This window comes from Ursus americanus, chromosome 22 (assembly GCF_024610735.1).
Source record: "Ursus americanus isolate L20-20 chromosome 22, mUrsAme1.1.p, whole genome shotgun sequence".
Lineage (NCBI taxonomy): Eukaryota > Metazoa > Chordata > Mammalia > Carnivora > Ursidae > Ursus > Ursus americanus.
The window spans coordinates 16,286,898-16,311,065 of record NC_142148.1 but is presented as its reverse complement, the minus strand read 5'-3'; the positions used below and the strand labels follow the sequence as shown (position 1 = coordinate 16,311,065).

The 24,168-nt window shown below is 51.7% G+C and overlaps 1 protein-coding gene across 6 annotated transcripts; it reads left to right on the top strand.

The window, feature by feature from the left end:
* Positions 1-458: 458 nt before the first annotated feature.
* SGK2 (serum/glucocorticoid regulated kinase 2) lies at positions 459-23,724 on the top strand. Of its 6 annotated transcripts, none has more exons than XM_045804654.2 (13): positions 460-793; positions 8,461-8,520; positions 8,898-8,947; positions 9,469-9,526; positions 9,731-9,814; positions 10,704-10,832; positions 12,018-12,130; positions 12,418-12,454; positions 13,461-13,547; positions 15,685-15,780; positions 16,643-16,798; positions 18,763-18,852; positions 22,012-23,724. In XM_045804654.2, the coding sequence occupies exons 1-13, from the start codon at positions 767-769 to the stop codon at positions 22,174-22,176; spliced, it is 1,152 nt and encodes a 383-aa protein (XP_045660610.1). In that variant the 5' UTR covers positions 460-766; the 3' UTR covers positions 22,177-23,724. The 6 variants fall into 6 exon arrangements, with proteins under 6 accessions (XP_087709699.1, XP_045660610.1, XP_045660609.1 ...); XM_045804653.2 differs by having other exon boundaries at positions 10,701-10,832; XM_045804655.2 differs by lacking the exon at positions 460-793 and adding an exon at positions 1,358-1,545 and having other exon boundaries at positions 10,701-10,832.
* The last annotated feature ends 444 nt before the right edge of the window (positions 23,725-24,168 follow it).

Below are 24,168 nucleotides of genomic sequence, written 5' to 3'. Positions count from 1 at the left end.
GGAAACACGCGTGTGAGAAAAAGTGAGTTGCCGAAAAATATGTGTAGTGTGGCCCATTTTTCTGGAAAAATCGAATGAGGTATGTAGTTTAGGTTGTAGACAAAGGTCTGGAAGGATGGTCCGCGTTTAGTTCACAGCAGTTACTTCGGGAAATGAGACTGAAGACGGGTTAGAGGAGAAGCGTTCCCTTCTTACTCCACATTCTCCTGCGCGGGGCACTTCTTCAGGACGGTTTAGGCAGCACCGTCACGGGAGAGTTTAAAAACCGGCTCTGGGAACGCAGGGGAGGAGGAGCCTGGTGGAGCTGCAGCCGGACAGCTCGGGACAGCTCGGGAAAGGGGCAGGACCCAGGGCTCGGCTGTGTGCACTGCGGCCAGGCCGCGGCGCCTCTCCGGGCAGAGGCCCAGTGTTGGCCCGTGTGTGTGTGTGTGTGTGTGTGTGTGTGTGTGTGTGTGTGTGTGTGTGTGTTGGTGGAGGTGGGGAGTAGGGCATGCAGGCTTCTCCCGGGCACCCTGGAACGTTTAAGAAGATGCTGACATCCTCTTGAAAAGGCAGTGGAGGAGGCAGCGGGACAGTCAGACTGGGTAGCGGGCCGGGCCCTGCCCCTGCCCTCAGGTGGAACCCAGTCTGGGCAGCTTCGGATCTACCGGGAGAAAGCCTTCCTTGGGGCGAGCTGTGCAGCTCTGAGCCCCGGTTCCTGAGCCCCAGGTCCCTGAAGGGCAGAGCGGAGCACGGGGCTCAGCTCAGCCGTGGTTGTCCTCCCAGGATGGTTCCCGGGCTGGTGCCCGAGCAGGTGAGCTCTGGTCGGCAGGCTCTGGCTCGGCACGGCGGGGGTGGGGGGGTGGGGGGGGGTGTCCGGCAACAAAGCTGGCTCGGGACAGCGTGAGCTGCCCATCCCCGGAAGGGGGTCCAGGGAAGGGCTAATCTCAGAGGCTGGTGGTCCCCCTCAAGGAAGGGCTGGAGGGCGGAGCTGTGCGAGACCAGCCCTTTCAGTGGTCAGCCCTCCAGGCACTAAGGGAAAGGGGATGTGATTCAGCTGGTGGAATCAGGGAAGGCCATGCGGGAGGTCAGCATGGGGAGGACCTGGGGGGGCCAGGGTGGGAGGCATTTCAGAGAATGGAAATGGGACAGGGGTGGAAGGGACCTCAGAGACCCTCCCGGTGAGGGTCAGGACACACGCCACCCTCACCAATCTACACAAGGCTGGGGGAGCTGGAGTCATCCGCCCAAGGTCACATAACCTGAATTGTGCGTAGCTCTTTTAAAGTTCAGAGGGTCCCCAGGGCAGGGCTGTCTAGAAGCCATTGGGTATGGCCGGGCGTCGTGATTCAGATTCAGGGTTAATTAGTAACCAGAAAGCCCTGTCGTCAGCTCCCAGCTACTTTGGGAGCCAAGCGAGTGGGTGACAGGTCGCTCCTGACTGGAAAGGTTGTCTGGCACGTCAGGGCTGCATTTCGGGTCAGAGGGACCATGCAGAGAGACAGGAAGGCAGAGCTGTGCCCCGGGCTGCTCCCCAGGACCTGAGCTGGGACCTAGTGTTTTCAGGTGAGAGGCTGAGGCGTGAGCAGGACCCCCTCCTGCCAGCCTGTTGGGCTGCCAAGCTGACAAACGGGTTGCCTGGCTGGCTTCGTTTCTGGCTACCAATTTCCTCCTTTCCTTCCTAGCACCCTCTTTCCTAGTTCCCTTCCTTCCTTTTTCCTTCCTAACTCTTCCTGCCTTCCTCCCTTCCTCCCTAATTCCATTCCTTTCTAACTTCTCTCCCCTCCTTTCCCTCCTTCCCTCTCAGCTACCTCTCTGCCTCCTGGGCCACCTAATCTCCTTTCCTCCTAACTAATCCAGTCACACCCTCGCTTCCTTCCCACGATTTCATTCCTTTTTTTCTACATTCCTAACTTCTTCCTGCAATTCCAGGCCACAGCCTTTGGAGTCAGACTGTCTGGGTTCAAATCCCAGTTACAGCGTTTACTAGCTCAGTGTCTTGATCAAGCCACTTCACCTATCTGTGCCTCAGTTTCCTCCTCCTTAAAACAGGGATACTGGTGGTTTCTAACCCCTGGCGCTGTGGGAACAAAATAAAACCAAGCTGGCACTTGGTTGCACTGTCATTGGTATGTCATTGGTATGCACAGGCAGGCAGGCATGTAAATGAATAAATTACAGTAGGGTGAAGACAGGTGTTACAGCAGCAGTGGGCACAGAGAAGGGGACAAGAGTTTATGGGATCAGGGGGCGGGGGTGTTCTGGCAAGGCTTCTGGGGAAGGCAAATGAGGACAGATGCAAAGGGCCGAGCAGACCAGAATGGTCAGGACAGTGCTCCAAGGAGAGGGAACTGCATGAGCCCCCCCCCCCCGCCCTTGCAATCCGCAGGCCTCGGGAGGTGTGAGCAGGTCCATGTCCTGATGGGGAAGAGGCATGCACGTCTAGGCTGGGGCAGTTGAGAGGAGGGACAGGCTTGAGGGCTCATGGAGGGACTTGGACCACACCCTGGAAGTTCACAGGGGTCTCTGCAGGTCTGAATAGTCAGGAGGAGGTATTGATGCCCAGCCTCCGGCCAGAAAATCAGAAGACAGTGGTTCAGGTGAGAAAGAAGCCATAGGAGCTGTGAGCTGTTCAACTGTGGGAGTCCCTGTCAAGGCGATGGGAGTGTGGTGGTGGGCAATGCGTCCGTCAAAGTTCTCCTCAGGCCTTAGTACCTAAGTATTACGTGAACAGCAACACCTCGAGACATTTTACACAAAGGTACAAAGATAAAAACGAGCCTAGCCCGCTGTCCCCTTGGGTTGTAACCATCCATCCTTTTTTTGGTGGTTATGCACAAATGTAGGCTTGCATGCGTGTCTCTATTTTCTTATAATAATGGTCTCCCTGGTACGCCTACCATTTTGAAATGCCCTTTTTTTGCTTGATACCGTATCACACGTATATTCCCGTTCCGATTTACAGATCTATTGTTTTTCAATGGGGTAATTTTCCATTTTATATATGTACTATCATTGATCTTATCAACTCATTCCTGATTCATTAGTCAAATATGTACTGAGCACCGATCGTATTCCAGGGCCTTATCTAGGTGCTGGGGATTAACAGTGAACAAGAAAAGTCTTTGCCCTCATGCAGCCAATGCTGTAGTTCAAGAAAGAAAATAAGAGTTGATGATAAGGTGTCGGAGTGGTGTGTGTCATGAAGTAAGACACAAAGCAGAAAAAGTGGGATAGGGAGCGGGCGGGAGCGGGTCTGGACAGTGACCAGCCATCCTGCTTTGGCCCAGGACTGTTCTAGCTTCAGCCCTGAGAGTCTCACATCCCCAGAAACCCTTGGTCCCAGAGGAACCAGGAAAATCAGCCACTCATAACCCAGAAAAGGCCTCTCTGAGAGGTGACTTTTGAGCAGAGACCTCTGTGATGTTCCTGGAAGCCAGCCATGCAGAAGTCTGGGGGAAGAGCACACTAGGCAGAGGGGAAAGGAGGTGCCAAGGACAGGAGGCCAGAGGGCACTCAGTGTGTTTGACTGACAGCAAGAAAGCCAGAGAGGCTGGAGTGTAGCAAGAGGGAGAGCATGGAGACCAAGGTAGAGACAGCGACAGGGGCCAGGTCACACGGAATCTGGTAGGGTAGACTTTGGATTTTAATCCGAGGTGTGATGGGAAGCACCTGGAGCTTCTGAGCAGCCAGCTCACGTGATCCGACTTCCAGTTTAAAAGTGGCCCTCTGGCTTTGGGTGGAGAAACATTGTAGAGGGTAAAGCTAAAAATCGGGAGACAGTAGGGAAGCCATTGCGGTAATCCAGGCAAGAGGTGACAGTGGCTCAGGCAGGGACATTGCAGCGGTGCTGGTGGATTCAAGCACCTCTCTGGGTTCAAGGGAGAGTCTCATGGGATTTCACAGTGGACTGGAGGTGGGTGAAGGTGCCATGTTTCTAGATGGAATTCCAAGTTTTGCTGGCTTGAATTTTTGAACAGGTGGTAGGTGAAAGGCTGAGGGAGGAGCAGGCTGGGGCGGAGTGGAAGGAATGTGAGTCAGGACTTTTGTTTTGGACACGTTACAAGTGAGGTGCTTCCAGGCACCCAACTAGTGCCAAGGGCACAGTTCGACGCGTAAACCCAGGTTTAGTGCAGGAGAGAGTTTGGGAGCAAGTGTACCGAGAGGTCTGAGAACTGAACCCTGGGACAGGCCACTGTTTAGTGGCAAAAGAGGAGGCAGCTCTAGCAGAAAGAGGTGGAGAAAGAGCAGTTGGTGAGATGGGAGCTCGGGAAGCCAAGTGGGAAGACCGGGGTGCATGGACTCCAGACAAGCCAGGTGAGCCGGGGCAAGGAACTCATCACTGGCTCTGGAACGTGGGTGCATGGACCCAGGATCTTGGTGGAGGGCTGGGCTTAAAGCCTCTTTGGAATGGGCTTGAGAGAGAAAAGGAAAAGGAGTGGAAACTGAGTCCAGACAGCTCTTTCAAGGAGTTTAACTGAAAGGGGGGGGCCAAAGAAAGGGAACTGTACCTGGAGAGGGGTATCAAGGCAAGAGAGGGAGCGTCACAGCCGGGGGTACTCCAAGCGGGGCATTTCAGCTCTGATGACTGTCACGATTAGTCTCCTGTTCTAAACTGTGCTGCTGAATAAAAGCCCCATCAGGGTCTTGTTATTGAACTGAAATGTCCTTGTTTTGTGGGTGTTTTGTCAACATGACGTCCTGCCCATCTGTGTATTGGTTCAACATTTCTATTTTGTTGAAAGATAGAAGGCTCTGATAGTGTTCACTCGCGTTTGCTTTGCTGGCACCCCTCAGTCCCCTGCTCTTCAGAGCCCAGAGAAAACCCCCGAGTTCCCCGGGCTCAAGTCCCTCCCCGGCCAACCTTCTTAGCCCTGGCCCTATAGATCCCTCCACTGTGGTGAATCGCAGAGGCCTAAGTGTGGCATATGGTAGCCACACAGAAAGTTCCAGAAAGGCAGGGGCTGTGTCGGACCCTGTCAACTCTTTCATTGCCTCAGAACACCCCTCATGAGCTCCTGGGGAGAGGAAGGGACACTATGAGTCCCCATGATTATTGCACCACGCAGTCAGGCCTTCATGAGCCAGGGCCCTGGAGCAGCCAGCAAGGAAGGGCCCAAAGGGTCATGTGCTCAGCAGTCAAAGACCAAGGCTGGCTGGACTGGGCCAGACACCTGTGCCTGAAACACCTGCAGATTCTTGGAAGGCAAAGTGCTCTCAGCTGCCATGGATGAGGTCTCTGGAACTGTATGATGGTCTGCCTGCACCAGGCCTCGGTGGTAGGCCCCAGGGAGCATGTCTTCTTATAGACGAGCCCCCTACACACACACACACACACACACACACACACACACACACTTACTGATATACACCAAGATGAACAGACACACAACAAACTATATCTACGCAGGTGGTTACACATGTATTAATAGACCCCTAGACTCGTCTGCAGACACATATGTAGATTCCCACACACAGACTCACACTGACACACACCTGTGTAATGCATTAACATATATAAAGATACACACTGACACACTGACTACACAGAAGCCCATCTCTTTTTTTTTAATAATAATTTTTTATTATGTTATGTTAGTCACCATACAGTTCATCCCTAGTTTTGGATGTAATGTTCCATGATTCATTATTTGCATATAACACCCAGTGCACCATGCAATACGTGCCCTCCTTAATACCCATCACCAGCCTATCCCAATCCCCCACCCACTCCCCTCTGAAGCCCTCAGTTTGAGTCCACAGTCTCTCATGGTTCATTCCCCCTTCTGTTTACCCCCCCCTTCATTCTTCCCTTTCTTCTCCTACCGATCTTCCTAGTTCTTATGTTCCATAAATGAGTGAAACCATGGATAATTGTCTTTCTCTGCTTGACTTATTTCACTTAGCATTATCTCCTCCAGTCCCGTCCATGTTGCTGCAAATGTTGTGTAATCATTCTTTCTGATGGCTGAGTAATATTCCGTTGTATACATGGACCACATCTTTTTAATCCATTCGTCTGTTGAAGGGCATCTCGGCTCCTTCCACAATTTGGCTATTGTGGACAATGCTGCTTTGAACACTGGGGTGCATATGGCCCTTCTCTTCACTACGTCTGTATTTTTGGGGTAAATACCCAGTAGTGCAATGGCTGGATCATAGGGTAGCTCAATTTTTAACTTTTTTTTTTTTTAAGATTTTTATTTATTTATTTGACAGAGAGAGAGACAGCCAGGGAGAGAGGGAACACAAGCAGGGGGAGTGGGAGAGGAAGAAGCAGGCTCCTAGCAGAGGAGCCTGATGTGGGGCTCGATCCCAGAATGCTGGGATCACGCCCTGAGCCGAAGGCAGACGCTTAACGACTGTGCCACCCAGACGCCCCCAATTTTTAACTTTTTAAGGGACCTCCACACTGTTTTCCAAAGTGGCTGTACCAACTTGCATTCCCACCAACAATGTAGGAGGGATCCCCTTTCTCCACATCCTCTCCAACATTTGTTGTTCCCTGCCTTGTCAATTTTTGCCATTCTAACTGGCGTAAGGTGGTATCTCAATGTGGTTTTGATTTGACTTTCCCTGATGGCTAATGATTTTGAACATTTTTTCATGTGTCTGTTAGCCATTTGTATGTCTTCATTGGAAAAGTGTTCATATCTTCTGCACATTTTTTTATTTGATTATTTGTTTCCCGTGTATTGATTTTGAGAAGTTCTTTGTAGATCTTGGATACTAATCTTTTATCTGTAGTGTCATCTGCAAATATCCAGAAGCCCATCTCTACACACAATGAGAACACAGTTACAGAGGCACAGACACACTGGACACACTGACAGAATTCAATACACAGTCACACTGGTACGCACAAGCAGAACACATCAGTCATCTACACATAGGCTCACACACACACAAAAGCCTTGACACGTGGGGACACACTGATACACCAGACACACAAGCACATCTGTGCACAAGACACCTGTACACACACACACACACACACACAGGCATGCACACGCACACACACACATGCAGCCTGAGCCCCACAATCGCACACACTCCAACAAGCCCCAAGCGTCAACAGGGCATTCCCGCAGCTATTGCCCACCCCCTTCCACCCACCCCCCAGGGGGAGGCGATGTCCCCGAGGGAACAGAGGTCTCTGGTCCCATCTTAAGCTCTGCTGGATCCCACGTGACATCAACAGCCCCCTTGCTGCTGCTGCGGCTGCTGGGAGCTCTGAGCTGGGTGCTGGGGCCGGGCCAGCGCCAGGCACAGACACTTCGGCCCTTGTTGGGAGAACAGAGAGAGGCTCTCTTGTCCACGGCCTATCCTCCGGCTCCAACTGCTGGTTCTTTCAGTGGCCTCTCCTCAGGCTGCGCAGGTATGTGGGGCTGGAGAGGCCAGGGCCTGGTAAAAGGGCCTATGGGGCCAGCCCAGGAGAGGGTGTGGCAGCGTTGGGCCCCCCTCCCGGGGGAGCACGGACCATGGGGCACTGGCTGAAGCCAGGCTGCATGTCCTACCCAGGCAGTTCTGCAGCTCGTTCTCCCGGGGCCCCACAGGTCTGGGCCTTTTGGAGCAGCCTGGGCTAAGGGGTTCCCTCCTTTTCCCTGGGGTCACTTTGTCAGCACCCAAGAATGCCGTGGGGGTGGTTGCTCTAGGATCCTCCCTTGTAAAGATGGGTGGTTTTTACCCAGAGAGGCTAGGCTGTAGCGTAGGCCCCCAGCAGGTCCTGGGATGTATAGTACCTGCAGCCCCTGTGAGCAACTGGGTTCTTAGGTGGGATCTCAGTTCTTAGCCTTGGCCTCCCAAGCAGGGGCGTGCCGTGGGCATCCTGGAGCCAGGGCCTGGACACGCCAGCCTCCCTCACCCTGCAGGCCAGGAGCAGGAAAGACACTGTGCTCCTCGCTGCACAGACCAGCTAGTCACACTCTTCACTGTTTGATCTCAAACAGACACTAGTCAGGCTTGGGTCATCTCTTCATGGCTCTGGCCCCAGGCGCCCAGGGCAGCTGCCATTCCGGGGGCATTAAGTAGATGTCCGTGTGGCAGGGAGATAATAGTCAACACAACACAGATCCCAGCTCAGGGCTGTCCATAGGAATTCAGGCTTGCCTATGCCTGTCTGGGAGCCTGGGGAGCCCAGCCTTCCAGCCCCGGCCATCCTGGACTTCCGGAGCTGCCTGGCTCACAGGGATCTTGGCGTACTGGCAGTCCCCAACCCTTGAAAAGATTCAGCCTGGGAGGCATACCCCTGGCCATTCTCCCTGGCTCTCTCTTGAGATGTTTGATTAGAGAGGCTGGGTCCAGGGTACATCAGTTCTTGTCCCTTGCAGGGGTCACTGGCCTCGGGTAGGAGATGCTCAGACTGGCAGATACATGGGGTTGGGGAGGGGTGGAGAGTGCGGCAGTGCCTAAAGCCTTAGACAGGTGATCCTCCTTCCCCAACAACAGCTCTCTCATGCCTGGTCCCTCTTGTGTCCCCAGAGCCCATCTGATCACTGCTATAGAATGGACTCTAGCCCAGCCGGGACCCCGAGTCCTCAGGTGAGCGGGTCTTGGTTCCCCTACCCACCACCAGGGGGCTCACTTCCTCCGCCAGGGGAAATCGGTGGAAGCTCAGGCCAGCCTGGTGGGCCCACCTAGAGCAGGACTAGGTCACTGAGCCCACGGAAGTGGGCTGTTTGCAGGGTAAACAGGGCACAGAGTTGGGCAAGAGCTTCAAGAAAAAAATGGGGTGTTAGGAGAAGCAGATGAGATGGTGGGTGGTTGGGTGGGTTGGTAGACCGGTGGAAAGAAGGAAGGAGGAAGCAGGCAGGCTAGTAGAGAAGGGAGCGGGGCCTAGGCAAGGGGAAAGCAGGGAGCCGAGGATCCTAAGACACAGTCACTGCTGATCTCACTAACTTTTCTGTAAATGTCTTTAGCCCTCAAGGGCCAATGGGAACATCAACCTGGGACCTTCAGCCAACCCAAAGTGAGTTCTGGTCCCTCAAGCAACTTTCCTCTCTGGCTTTCCTCATACCTGACTGCCCTCTCCTTGGGAATCTGATCCAAGTTCTCTGGTCTACTGTCAAGACCCTCTGCCCCCTGGGACCCAGAACCGTCCCCCAGCTTTATCTCCCACTAATTCCCCAGCCTTTGCCCATGCTGAGTCGCATGCCTGAAATGCCCCCCTAAGTCTGCGTTGTTAGCAATTCCCTACTTTTCAGGCCCTTCTCAGGTTTGGAGGCCAAATTTCTTGCCTTCAGTTGCGTCTGGTTTTCTTCCCAACTTGCCTGTTGGTTACTCGACTATGGATCCCCAGGGGCAGGAGCCAGTCCTCCAAGCCCACTTGGCTGGGAGAACATGGCATGCTTCAGTGGTGAGGAGCCTTGGCTCTTGGAAAGCTCCCTCTATTCCCCAGCTTCTAAGTTAAAGAGAAGCCTGGATTTGACCTCAGGAGCCAGGTTTCCCAAGTTCACAAATGCTGACCTGTGTTCTTCCCCCTCCCCCCAGTGCCCGGCCCACCGACTTTGACTTCCTGAAAGTCATTGGCAAAGGGAGCTATGGGAAGGTGAGTGACACAGTGAGTTGGGAGGCGTGGGTCTTCCCTTCCCCGGCCTCCTCCACTCTCTGCCTGTGGCTTGTGTGTGCAAAGCGGGAGCTCGCAAACCTGCAGAATCACAGACTCGGGGCCAGAGCTAGGGGCTGATGGGGAAATCCGAAGCTCAGAGGAGTCGTCCCCCCCGCGGGGCCTTGCGTTTGTGCTTCTGCACAGGTCCTGCTGGCCAAGCACAAGTCTGACGGGACGTTCTACGCAGTGAAAGTGCTGCAGAAGAAGTCCATCTTAAAGAAGAAAGAGGTACCAGAGCTTGTGCTCAGGCATTTCCCCTCCTGCTTCTCGACCCCAGCCTCAGGTGGTTTCCCGAGATGGGTCCCAGCTCTGAAGGACCCCTGGGCCTGGGCGCAGCTCTGGGTCATAGCAGACGGAGGGCCGAGGGTGCTGACGGTGCTTCTCAAGGAAGCCAGGCCAACAGGCTCACCCACAGGGCCGTCGGGAGGACCCCGGCCCAGGCCTCCGTGCTCCCCTGGGAAATTCAGGGCGCCATGGCCGACAAGCCCCCTGCCCTGTCTAGCTGCCAGCCTCTCTGGATGTGTGGTGTTGGAGCCACTTTCTACTCTCCAAAGGCCCCTCAAGCCACAGCCACGCTGGAGTTCTAGTTCTTCAGCTGACTTGAGTCTCTTTAATTCCACCCCCCCTGAGGGGGATAGAGCAGACCCCGAGAGAGGATTGACTTCTCAATCAGAGGACTCAGGCTAGGGAATTAAAGTTAACAAGGACATCCTGAGGGCAGATAGGGGCGGTCTTTAGGAAGGGGGTGGCCTGGCAGCTGGCCTCTAATGTAGGGCATCCAGGCAGGAAAAACAGCGTGAACAAAAGCATGAATGTGGCTCCCTGTATGCAGTAATCACGTATGCTTTCCTTATTGCCCGGGGGGGGAGGGGGACAGGGGTTTCTGACCCCGGGGGCTGCAGCTGCACCTACGTGGCTCGGGATGAGGCTGACCATTCAGAATCTTGGCTACTAGGCAAGGAGCCTGGCTCTGACGGCACTAAGGAGCCACGGTGGGTATTTGAGCAGGGGCATGAGAAGGTCCTGGGCAGGGCAACCCCCATGAGTGAGTCTGTGCCAGGGTACAAGGGGCTGCGGTGGGCTATGACATGGGCCCCTGCCTATGACTCCACAGCAGAACCACATCATGGCGGAGCGCAGCGTGCTTCTGAAGAACGTGCAGCACCCCTTCCTTGTGGGCCTGCGCTACTCCTTCCAGACGCCCGAGAAGCTCTACTTCGTGCTCGACTATGTCAACGGGGGAGAGGTGGGTGGACCCCTAGGGAGGCTTCCCTGTGCTGGACTCTTACAGGCCCAGTGTGTACCAGATTCTGGACTGATCTCACCTCATCCTCACAACAGACCCATTTTGTAGCTGAAAAACTGAGGCTCAGGAGGTAACTCCCTTGCTCAAGGCCCCCCAGCCTGCCCCTGACAGAGCCAGGATTTGAAGGCAAGTCTGTTTGGCTCCCAGCCGCAGCATTTCTTGACTTGCCCCATGCAAGGCTGCCCAGACTCACTGGAGTGCACCTGGGCAAGGTCAGTGTTCGTGGAGCTCTGGGGTGAACATCCCAATGTCCCCTTTTTATACCACAGGCCACTAGGTGGGGGTAACTGGTCCCTGTGGTAAACAGAGACCCGAGGCCACTTGTGACCCAGAAGCACAGTGGGGATAAGCTGGGCTCCGTCCTGGACTTCACTGTGTCTCTCTGGGCAGGTGACCCCAGATCGAACCCAGTGATCTCATGACTTTTGGCCTGACACCAAGAGGGGAGTGTTTGCTCTGGATCCCTAAGTCCCCTGGTAGAGATAAAGGCCTTTCCAAGGCCAACAAAATAGACGAAAGCAGTTGGCCCAGGGGCAGACCTAGGCTGGGCTCAGTTGGACAGCTATGAGCATCTTACTGCCTGGGGGGAGGAAAAGTGCATCTTTGAGCGACCTGGGCTCGAGTGGCAGCTCTGGCAGTGATGAGCTGCATGGCCTTGGGCAAGCCGCCTGACCCCTCCCAGTTTCCTGCTAGGTGAAACTGGCATCATATTTGATGCCTTAAGGGTAGTCATGGGTGTTAAATGAGATAAGAGACCTGAAAGGGTCTGGCTTTGAGCCTGGAACCCAGTGGCTGCTCAATTCATGCAGATTAAGCTCTCCTGCTGACACTTTGGACACCCGACTGCTCTCTAGGGTGGGGGCCGGCATGCCCCCCCCTTTTATTAAGTAGGCATAGAGTCCAACGTGGGACTTGAACTCACGACTCTGAGATCAAGGCCTAAGCTGAGATCAAGAGTCAGATGCTTAACTGACTGGGACCCCCAGACACCCCGAGCAAGTCTTTTCCGTCGGAGTACCTTGCAGCTCAGAGAGCAGGTGACTCGGCCCGTCGCCCCACACTCTGCGCTCTAGGAGCTGGAGCCCCCCACCCGGAGACCGTCTCACACATCTCCTCCCCTTCCAGCTCTTCTTCCACCTGCAGCGGGAACGCCGCTTCCTGGAGCCCCGGGCCCGGTTCTATGCCGCCGAGGTGGCCAGCGCCATTGGCTACCTGCACTCCCTCAATGTCATTTACAGGTGAGGCCCACCTGTGGCTCCGAGCCAGGCCTGGCCCTTCTGCCACAAATGCCAGGGGTTCTGTGGCCCCCGAGGTCCTGGTGAACGTGGCCCTCTGTGTGAGGAGGATGGCCCAGCAGTGGGAGTAGACTAGGAGCTTCCTTTCTGGGATCAAGTGCCCGTTCTCCTTGGGCTCTCCCTCCACATCTCCGTGAGCCTCCAGGAATAGTCCTCCTGCCAGGACCCGGGTTCCCGGCTCTCCTCACTAAGTAAGACATCACAGTGCTCTTTTCTCTTGTTTTCTGCAGGGACCTGAAACCAGAGAACATTCTCTTGGACTGCCAGGTTGGTGTGTGTGTGTGTTTGTGTGTGTGCATGTGCATGTGCGTGTGCATAGCTGCACATATGTGCTGTGTGTTTAGGAGTGTGTGTGCAAGCATTGTACCTGTGTCCATATGGATAGGGATGCATCCGAGTATGTGTGCACATGTATGTGCATGTGTGTGTGTACGAGGTCTGCGGGGGCAGGAGTGGAGCCAGGTGGAGGCTCTTGGACTTTGTAGTCTCTCCATGTCTCAGACTAGGTCCCCTGGAAAGAGCTGGAGTGTTGAGTGCAGATGGTTATTGGGAATGCTCTTTAGAGATCCAGTTTTAAGGGGATGAGGAGGCAAGATTGGGCGGAGGAGGAAGCCCACCTGCATTGCGGTTGCAAATGAGGAGGCCTTGGCTGATCTTACAGGGGTGGGGAGGGCCCAAGCTGGGGCAACTCTTTAGAACCATTCCAAGTTGAGGCAAGGAGGCTGGGCTTTTGTGCCCCTGCATCGACCGGTCATTGAGTGTCGATTGGTCCTTGGGAGGGGCATAACTTTGGGTGAGCGCTATGTGCCAGAGTTGGGGAGGGGGGATGGGCATGACTGCTTCTAGAGGGGGGATCTGAGCAGAGCCCCACAGTATCCACTCACCCCACGATCTCCACCAGCCGCCCACCTGCCCAGCTACCACAAGATATGGTTCCTTTCTCAACCGCCAGCCCTCTGTCAAGGGAGCTGCCATCATCAGTCCCCTCCAGCAAGGACATTCATGGAGCTGCCATGTTGTAGGGCATGGGTCTAAGTCTGTGATAAGCTGGGGGGAGCAGACAGTGCAACGCTATCCCCCCACCTTGCCCCTTGTACTGCTCCTGGCACCCAGTCTAGGAGCTGTGGGTGTCTAAGTGGAACCTAGAGCCTGTGCCAGAGGCGTAAGACCCCACAGCTACTATCCTGGGGTGAAGCACCTGGGCTTTGGGGTTAGGCCTGGCCATACCTTTAGCTTAGGTCACCCTCCAGCCCCCGCCCACCCTCGTCTGCAGGGACACGTGGTGCTGACGGATTTTGGCCTCTGCAAGGAAGGTGTAGAGCCTGAGGAGACCACATCCACATTCTGTGGCACCCCTGAGGTAAGCCAAACCTGGTAGGAGAGGTCAGAGGCCAGGTCATGAGTGGTTGAGCTTCAACTCCTGCTTAGAGCCAACAGGCTACACCGGGGGCAGGGAGGCTCCCTCCTGTCACCCGAGCCCTTGCGCTGACCTGGCTGTGCACTCTGCCTCGGTTTTCCCTTCTGTGTAATGGGGGCATATATATATATATAGACCTCATTGCTGGTGAAGCTGTGCAGCAATGCGGTCTATAGTAGTAGAAAGTGCCATGCAAACCATACGCTCAATGTAAAGTCTCCCAGCAGCCACATTTAAAAAGTAAAAAGAAACAGGTGGAATGCATTTTAATAATATATTTTAATTAAGCCAATAGATACAAAATATTGTCATTACAACATACAATCAATATAAAATTGTTGAGATAGTTTATTCTTTTCTTCTAAGTCTTTGAAATCCAGAGTGTATTTTACACTTACGGTCCACCTCAGCTGAGCTCAATCTCATTGCAAGCGTTCGGTAGCCACGTGCGACGGGTGGCTGCCATACTGGACAGCCTGCCCTACAGGGTGAAGTCCACGTGCTACAGGAGGGCTTGGCCTGACAGTTAAGATCAGGGCTTGCAAGTGTAAAACGCTAGTCCACTCCCCTCTTCCAACCGCCAAGAGCCTGGCGGGGCTAAAATCTGTGGGTCTCAGCAGTAATTCCTACGTGTCTGTGTCCTGTCAAGGCCTCCCCGTAGCCTTGCAGTGAAAATCTTTCCTTGGACTCCCACCAGTGTTGACCCTTGGACCTTGGACCCAAAGGGGCTCCCAGTTGACAGGTATCTGGGTGGGGGCTGGGAGGCAGAGGCTGCAGGCCTGGGAAGCTCCTCCTGATCTGGCATGGGAGAGGACTTTAGCTGCTCTGTTCTCTGTATGCCAGAAAATCTGGATCTCCGATCTCAGCTGGGCCTGCTCCATTTGGTTTTGGGGCAGCTGATGGACTGGTGATCTCTCTGAGCAGGAGCCGTTGTCTGTGTTTGCACATGGCAGGTGTCCGCTGGACAGACTGGTGTCCCAAAGCCTGACAACCCAGCCATCCCTTCCTTGGACAATGCCAGCGGCTAGGAGCAGGGCATAGGACACACTGGATTGTGTAGGAGACGTGGGGCCCCAGCACGTCATCTCTTCCATAACTCAGCCACTGCTGTGATGCCAGGAAGCACAGACAAGAGTACCCATGGTTGCTTCCATTGTTCAAGGCCTACACACATATCATATTACACCTAGATTAGCAGATAGCCTTAAAACAGCCCCCAGGGAGGGATCCTGCAACCCCATTTTATGGAGGAAGAAATCAAGGTTCTGGGAGGTTAAATGAGCCCTACATAGGGCTCAGGTCTGGGTAACTACCCGCCCTCCCCCAGACTCACAGTCTCTCAAAATGGCTTTGTCAGCTGCTGAGACCTCTTTCCTTAGTGGCAGAGATGCCAGGCTAAGGGGTCACCAAGCCCTTGGGTTTGACAGAAAGCACAGTTCTGCCTCAGGTCCTCTTCTTGTTGGAAGGCACAGCTCTGCAGCATGCATCTATCTGTCAATATGAACTCAAGTGTCGCCTCCTCTTTCCTGATTCCTATCCATCTCTCTGTCACTGAGGTTTCCAGTACAAGGATGGGCCACATTTACTTACACTTCACCATTAGTCTCCCCAGTGCACTGTGAGTACTCACAGGGCTTTCCTATTCCCAGGACACCAACTGGATGCTTTTGTGCAAATTAGATAAAGGCACCCCCTTGGGCACATTAATTAGAAAAAGTTACTCTATGAAACATTAATAAAGTTCCAGATATAGCCCTATACTAGGGTTGTGGCTTGGTGAGTTGATCGCAGCCGGGCTTACATCTCCCTGTATCCTTTTGGCTGCTACTTTTGTACGGCACGTCATTTATATAACTGTACAAGGCAGTCCTGCCTGATCTCCCCTCTGTCCCCAGCATGTTGGCAAAGGGTCACGCACAGAGTAGGCCTTTGGCAAATGGATGCTGATTGAACATATGCACGGCCAAGTGAATATCATAGCAGGGTCAACCCCTGGTGAAATGTTCTTCCAAGTGCCCTGTTTACAACTGGGGAGACTGAGGCCGAGTGTCTTTCAGAGAAGTGTATTTCTCCTCAACAGTACTTGGCTCCAGAAGTGCTTCGTAAAGAGCCCTATGATCGGGCAGTGGACTGGTGGTGCTTGGGGGCAGTTCTCTACGAGATGCTGCAAGGCCTGGTGAGTGGGGCGTAGCCATCTGCAAGGGACATGCGGCTCTGGGAAGACGTGGGGTGGGTCTCTCCCTGTGTGGCCTCCTCAGGCTTTTCAAGGAACCGAATGAGCCATCTCTCTAGTCCAAGCGCAAAAAGAGGATGTGAGGATTATGTATGTTTTTTCCATAACGTTAGTTCAGCACTTTACACCCCACCATCTCATACGTTACTCCTTTGACACCTAGAAACAGACTTTTGAGGCTGCCACTGTAGGAGATGGATTTGTTCTTATTTACTGAGAGGGAAACTGAGGCCCAGAAAGGTCTTGGTGCCGGTGGCTTGTGGAGGCTCCCCCCAGCTTACGTGCTGCTCTGGGGTGGCTTCGCCGACAGAGTGTGGGGGATATGAAAGAATGGGCTCCGTGGAGTCAGGAAAAGGAAGAGCCAGCAGAGGAGGCAGGATGAAGAGCCTCGGGAAAGAGGAGGCTCTGGGCATGGATGGGGGCCTGGGTCTGTTCCTGGCCATGCGACTTCATCTCTCTGAGCCTTGTCTTAACCAACAAATGACTGCCCGTTTCCAAAGACGGCTGTGACGCTGGGCTGGAAGGATGAATGTTCACTTCGCAAAGTGCAGAGTTGGTGCCCAAGCTGGGTAAAGAGAGCTGGATAGGGGATGCTCCTGGGAGGTCTCCCCTCAGCCTTCCCAGCAGCCCTCTCCCCTGTGCCAGAAGCCGAGCTCTGTGTCTCTCTCCAGACTGCGACATGAGCCATTGCACAAGACACGGTCTGGCGGAATCCTTCCATTACCTGGCTTTGCTCCAAGTCTCCCTGAGACCTTTCCCCCCTTTAGCATGGATGAGCCTCCAGCTTCTCTCTCTCTCTCATCAGCCACCATTCTACAGCCAAGACATGTCCCAGATGTATGAGAACATTCTGTATCAGCCACTACGGATCCCTGGGGGCCAGACCGTGGCTGCCTGTGACCTCCTGCAAGGCCTTCTCCACAAGGACCAGAGGCAGCGGCTGGGCTCCAAATCAGACTTTGTAAGTGAACTGCCAGTGGAACACTGGTCCCTGACGGGGGGCTCAGCTACCTGCAGAAGCAGCTTAGAAGCACAGTGGTGTGCGTCTGGCTGCCCTCTAAAACCAGGCCTTGCAAACTCCTTCATTTGGAAATTCACAGCTGCTACTGCTTGATTACTTCCTTCAGTCCAGTTCTTTTATTCAGCCAATGTTTACTGAGCACCTACTATGTGCCAGGCATTGAGCTAGGTTCTAGCAATTCAATGGGCTGGGTCTCTGCCCTTACTAAGTTGACTGGGGAAGGGCAGACAATAAACAAACTTTATGGTATATAATTATTGCAGAGTGTGACAGGTACCAGGAAATGAATGAACAACAAGCCAAGATAGACAATAATGGGAGGGAGTGAATTTACACTGGCATGGTAAGGGAGGTCCACTCTGAGGAGGTGACAACACAGGGCACAGCATGTGCAAAAGTCCTGTGGCAGGACCAAGAAGAGTGGTCCACTTTGGCGGATTTTGAATAGGGCTATGGCAAGACCCAGTTTCAGTTTTAAGAAATTCCTCTGGTTTCTGTGCAGAGAGAGGACTGGACTTGGTTTTTGCCAGTGCCAGGCTGGACATTCGGGTTATAGAGATGAGTAATTCGCTATCGATTCCTATAATGAGTTCGTGATTTTCTTTTTTATTAAAGTAGCCCTTGAAAAATAATCTCACAGTCTCTAGTCAACAAAAGATAATTTGAATTTATGAAAGGAAGATCATACAGCTTTTCTCCCTGGAAGTTTGCTTTCTCTTCTAGCAGAGTGGTTGCGATGCACGGACTATGAGACAGACTACCTGGGTTCTGATCCCTCCTCCACCTTCCTAGTCCTTCCTGGTTGCAGAACCTTGGGAAAATTGCATAACTTCTCTCTGTAAGCTTCAGTTTCCCCATCTGCAATAATAACACCTAGCTCACAGCTGCTGTAAAGATCACATGAATTAATATATGCAAAGCGCTTAGGCCAGTGCTAAGTGTTGGTACCCACAGCCCCACATGCTGGATACTGTGAAGTGTAACAACATTTAGGGCATTTGCCTACCCATCCTGGGCAGCTTAAAGAAGGGAACTTTCATGAAGACTGGTCCCCTTCGTCCAAGTGGAAATTTTCATCGTAAAAAATATGTATGATTTTTCAAATAAGGTATATATTCCAATAGATCAAAATTCAAAGGATATTAAGGGAAGTCCTTCTAGTCCCCCAGTTCCTTAATTTAAAGGCAACCAGTGTTATCTATTTCTTGGGCATTCAAGATATTTTGGATCTGACTTTTGAACAATCACACAGGGCATGGGGTGGGGAGCGGTTCTGATGTAGGGAGCTGGAGAATCATTCCTTGCAAAACACAGATAGAGAGGATCCTGCTGGGATAGGAGGAACTTGATGCTGACATTGGCTTACATTAGGAAATAAGTAGTGAATCAGGCCCAGGGCTGAGTCTTAAATTCTGAGTCTCCAGGAACCTGCAGCTTTTCTTGGGGCTTTATTTCCTTCACTTTCTTTACTGAGCTATGTGGTCTATTTCTCTGGTTTGCATTCTAGAAGAATTAAGATGCACTGAGGCAGCTGGGTGGAGTGGCAGGATCCCCTGGGGACCCCAGAGGTGGGTTCTGCAATCTTGTTCATTGACATACCACCACAGCGTCCCGTGGTGCTGGCATAGAGTAGGTGCTCAGTAAATAGTTGAGGAATAAATGGATGCTATGGGGGAGAAGGGTTTGGGATCTAGATGATGGAGAAGGGAAGAGGCCTGGCGGCACAACAGCCCTTTGTCCCAGGAAAACAGCTGGTAGTACAAGTTACTTTCCCAATAAACGTTTTAGGGCTCGACAGCCATTTGCCAGTAGAGTTGGAGTTCCCGCGCATGGGGGGTGGAGGGTGAGGGTGGGGAGGAGTGCTGTGGGGAGGGCTACTTGTGATCAGCACCTTATTCCTGCAGCTTGAGATAAAGAACCATGTATTCTTCAGCCCCATAAACTGGGATGACTTGTACCACAAGAGGCTGACTCCACCCTTCAACCCAAATGTGGTAAGAGGTCACTGTGTTCCAGATTCTGGATTTCTGGGGCTGGTGGGAGCTTGGAGGGGATCTGGGCCAACTCTCTTTCTAGAGGTGGGAAAACCAAGGGCCCAAGGCCACACAGTAAGGTAGAGGCAAAACGGGGTCTAGACTCTAGAAGTCTGGACTGCCAGTCCAGCTCTGTGTATGAGCCACGCTGCCCCTCCCTTCATTCTCAGCACCAATAACGTTCATTGCAGGGCCCTTTACACTGTTTAAAGCACTCTCTGGGGGCTCCTCGCTGGCTCAGTCAGTGGAGCATGCAACTCTTGATCTCAGAGTTGTAGGTTCGAGTCCCATGTTGGTTGTAGAGATTACTTAAAAATAAAGTCTTAAAAAAATAAGTAAATAGGGGCACCTGGGTGGCTCAGTCAGTTGGGTGTCTGCCTTTGGCCCAGGTCGTGATCCCAGGGTCCTGGAATCAAGCCCCGCATCGGGCTCCCTGCTGAGCAGGAAGCCTGCTTCTCCCTCTCCCTCTGCCTGCAGCTCCCCCTGCTTGTGCTCTCTCACTCTCTCTGTCAAATAAATAAAATATTAAAAAAATAAAAATATAAGTAAATAAACTCCTCTGTCACATAGCACACCCAGATGGAACCAAGCCCTGTAAAAATATCTTTTTCTGTGTTTAGCTTGTTTTCTCCTCATAATAAAAACGACATGTATTCATTATAGAAAGTGTGTAAAACAGAGTTTAAAGCAGCAGGGAGGAAAAGCTGATTATCTCACTGCCAGAGAAACTGCCACTGCCATGTTCCCTCCCGTCTTTTTCTATGTGTTTTACATAGGTCATACTTTCTACATAGAGTGTCTTCTCCCCTACCTTTCTTTTCTTGCTAGAAACAATGTCATTATTTCCCCAAAATCATATAAAACTTTAGAAGTATCATTTTAAATGGCTACATAATATTTCAGCCCTCTGTTGGTGACATCATTTATTAACCATGCTCCTAATGGTGAACTTTAGGTCATTATCATTCTTTCTTTATTGTAAAAGTACCAACGAACACCTTTAAGTGTGTATCTTTGCCCAGAGTTCTGATTATTTCCTTAAGATGGATTCCAGGTGCAGAATTACCAGATCAAAGAATGTGAACATTTTTAGGGGTTTTTTTCTTTTTTTTTTTTTTTTAATTTTAAGTAATTTGTACACGCAGCGTGGGTCTCGAACTCAAGACCCAGAGGTCAAGAGTCGCACGTTCCCCTGACTGAGCCTGCCAGGCATCCCCTACGCTCTTGATTCCTACTGCCTTAACTGTGTGGCGGGGAGTAAAATCGACTTCCTGCCAGCAGGGTCTGCTGGGGAATTCTTGTCTTCCTCTCTCTGCAACGTGTGCAGTTGTTACCGTTTTCAGCTTTGCAATTTTGTTAACTAAAACATGGCATCTCATATTGTTTTAATTTCCTTTATAGTGAAGGTGGTTAGCATTTAATTACTGGTGTTATTAGCACTAAGATTAATGAGCGGTGGTAGTATTCATGAAAGGAGCCCCATCTGAAGCAGACGTTGGAGGCTCGCAGCCACCTGCAGCGTCCAGCACTGTCAAGCTGCTTCCCTCCATGTAGTTTGCACACCCCCACACTGCCAATATTTGCTATTTTACACCTTGCCTTTCATGAATTACCTGTGCATGAATGTCTCTTTGAGCAGTCTTGACAACAGTTGTCAGGTAGGACACACTCAGTCCGGGTAGCTGAAAAGTTTCTTTATCTGGGGGTGTAACAAAGACTCTGAGGGTAATATTGAATGTACACCCTGGAGAGAGAATAATATAAAAAATACTAGACAGGGAGGTAACAGAATGCAATGAGTGGACTTTAAGACATGCCGGGGGTGGATTCCTGGTTCAGTCAGCTACCCCTGTGAGACCGGGCGTAAGTATCTTTAGCAACGATATCATTTGTAAAAAACAGAAAAGATCTGTCTTGTCTAGGACCACACAGCTATCAAGAGCCAGGGCCAGAATCTATACTCTGGTCTTGGAACTCTGGTCCCTGAGCTGGAACCACTGTGCCCTGTGACCTTTGTGAGAAGCTGGAAACCATGGTCTATTTGGTTCTATAGTCTAAGGCTTGCATACTCAAGCAGATATGCGGACCCTTCCATTTGCTCACCTGCTCACTTCAGGAAGCCCAGGTGGCCTAGTGTTCTCCAGAGACTGCCTTCTTCATAAAGAGGCTGATTCATTGAGCTCATGCTACCTAGGAAGCCACCCCCCAAACTAGTGGCTTGAAACAATTTTGTATTTCACTCCAATAATATGGGTTTGTTGGGTGACTTTTTTTTGGCCCGTGCCAGGCCAGCTGGTCTCTGCTGGGCTCTCTCATGTCAGTCGTCTAGAACTGGTTCACTCAAATGCCTGGCAGTTGGCCAACAGCTGGGGCAACTGGATTCTCCTTCTGAGGCCTCTCCTACTCCCAACGGGCTTGCCTGGGCTTGTTCACATGGTGGCCTAGGGTTCCAAGTGCAGCAGGAGAGAACAACTCCCAATGTGTGTTTTTCAAGCCTTGGCTTGCTTCACATCTGGTCACGTCCCATTGTCCCAAACAAGTCACATGGCTAGCCCATGTTAAAGGTGTGGAGAGCCAGACTCCACCTCTGGACGGCAAATGGAGGATTCGTGACCATTAAATCTGACACACAGGTCTTCCTCCAAAACGGCGAAAGCAGCCAGTCACTCTCTACCATATTGCCTTATTTTCTCTTCTTCACACGGCCTATCAACGCCCCAGATTGTCTGTTTGTCTATTTATGTACATGCTCAGAATCGGTCCTCCTACCCTCTGCATAATAGAGGCTCCATGAAATCAGGGGCCCACTCCATTTTATTCTCTTGTATTTCCAGTGCCATGAACAGTGCCTGCTAGGCATTCAGTGAGTGTACGTTGACTTGACTTGTCTGAGCACTGGTGTGGAGCAGGCCGGGTGCCAGGAGGTTAGAGGAATTGATATGTGGTTAGTGGGCCACGTGCAATAAAACGACTAATGTAAACCCGTGCATAAGTGACAGCTAAAGGTGGGTGTCCCTGAGGCCCTCGGAAGGGAGGCCTAACATCCCTCTCAGGGCTTGTGAGTTCCTTTGGCAGCTTGGACCCCCATGTTCCTATCTCACTGTTGGTTTGTATTCACAGGCAGGACCTGCTGACTTGAAACACTTTGACCCAGAGTTCACCCAGGAAGCTGTTTCCCAGTCCATTGGCTGCACTCCCGACGCTGTGGCCAGCAGTTCTGGGGCGTCGAGTGCATTCCTGGGATTTTCCTATGCGCCAGAGGATGAGGCCATCTTGGACTACTAGAAGAGAAGTGCTTGTATGACCCCTGAAGACAGCTGGTATCCCTCAGGAATTACCTTCCTTACCTTCTGCTGCTAGTAACAGAGACTCAAAGTAACAATGGCTTAAATAAGGTTACATATATTTTTCCAGCACATAAAAGAAGAATGTTGTTAGGTGTCCAAGGCTGGTTGGACAGGTCTTCAGATATTCAGAGGTGTTCTGTATTTCTGCTCTGCCATCCGGGGCAGCTGGTTTCCAATATTAGGATTGCTGCATTGCCACAAAGTGGTTACTGGAGCTCTAGTCACTGTTTCTGTGTCCTGGGCAAGGAAAAAGGGAGGAGGAGGGAAGAGCAAAATAGTACCTTTACAGAGCTTCCCCAGAAGCCCCCACCAATGGCCTCGGCTCATTAACCATCCACCCCTACCTGTAATGGAGGCTGGGGTATGTGGGTTATTAGCTGGGCATATTACTACCCCTAAAAACATAGGCTCTAATACCAAGGGAGAAGGGGGAAACGTGGGGTAGGCAAACAGCATCTCTCTGCGGAAGGACCTCTTGGTATTTGGATTTTTCTCTCCATGTGTAAAATGACAGAGATGTAATAAGCCTGTAGGCTATCACCCAACATGCTCTTATTTTTCTCTGTTGATGGTATCTTTCTTTGTGGTGGATGGTATTGGACATTTGTTATTAGGTTTGCCTGCCTGACATCTGAATCCTTTCCTACGTCTAGGGAATCTCCTAGCTCAAGAGCCTTGATGAAGGGCAGTAATTACCTCTACTTCTGGTAGCTGAAAATGCTCGATATTGACTTTCGCAGCCTCCCCTACTATGAGGGCCAGGCATGTGGCCCAGGGATGCACCTGTGCCAGATTTTGACTCAAGGGACTAGAAGCTTTCGTGTGGCAACTGTGGTAACGGTACCCACAAAACCGAGTAGGATGGATCATGTTGCCTTATTTCAGTAGCAAAGGGGTCTTTTTTTCACAAACCTGTGGTTCGTCAGCTACTTCAGGTTGGGCTTATCGGCTTTTTGGCGTATGGACAAAGAGAAAACTTTAACATCAGTGTGTGCTGGCGATTTTATTGCCTTTTCCTCCTAACCCCACTCCCTCTCTTCCTTTTGTGTGTGTGTGTGTGTGTGTGTGTGTGTGTGCGTGCTCAGGTCCTTGCCCCAGGAATAACAGGGGATGATGCTGGAAGACCATGGAAAACACACCAATGACACTAACACTGACCTACTGGAGATCCAAGCTGGGTCAGGAAGTTACTGTTACCTCATGACATGTGCTGAGAACTTTGAAAGAAACTCTGATTTGGTTTCCATCATAACAGCAACTGTTAATTGACAAATGTGGAACATGATGGAGAGGCCCACATTCCCCAACTTCCCAAAGCAAAAAGCCAGAGTGTAATTGTCAGTAACATGATAGTACTGTGAAAAGTACACAACATGCTATGGGTTGTGAAACACATAATGCTTCCAAGTGGTCTAAGACTATAGAGTCACAAAATTTTCAGCAGGATAGAAAATAAAAATGAAGAAGAATATGATGTTGAACTGATCCTGCTTCGTCTGGGTTTACTGAGCACGTTCTGATCTTTACATGCATTATCTACAATCCTCACCATAAACCAGCATTTAGAAATTATTAACCTCACTTTACAGATAAGAAACATTCATTCGGAGAGGTTAAGCAACTAGCCCAAGGTCACCCAGCTGGTACAAGGCACAGCTGGCAACTGAACTTGATGGCTGCTGATTTTAAAACTGGCCTTCTCCTGCAGGCTCCAGCAGTGGGAGAACTGCTCTGCGCAGGTCCTGCGCAGGTCCTCCTTTGGTTTTCTAGCAAACACTGACGGTACGTCAGGCAGAAGGAACTCCAGACCTGTCCAAACCCTCAAGTGGCCCTCTCCAATGGGAATACATCACTTTCATCTTTATTAATTTTGCACCAAAATACAGCATCCCCATGAAGAGAATTCCCATCCTCTTCATTTTTTAGCTCT

Coding starts and splice junctions, on each gene's coding strand:
- SGK2 (XM_045804653.2), top strand. CDS start 767: ATGGTTCCCGGGCTGGTGCCCGAGCAG. Junction 13,548..15,684: donor CATTCTGTGGCACCCCTGAG/GTAAGCCAAACC, acceptor TCTCCTCAACAG/TACTTGGCTCCAGAAGTGCT. Junction 18,853..22,011: donor CACCCTTCAACCCAAATGTG/GTAAGAGGTCAC, acceptor TTGTATTCACAG/GCAGGACCTGCTGACTTGAA.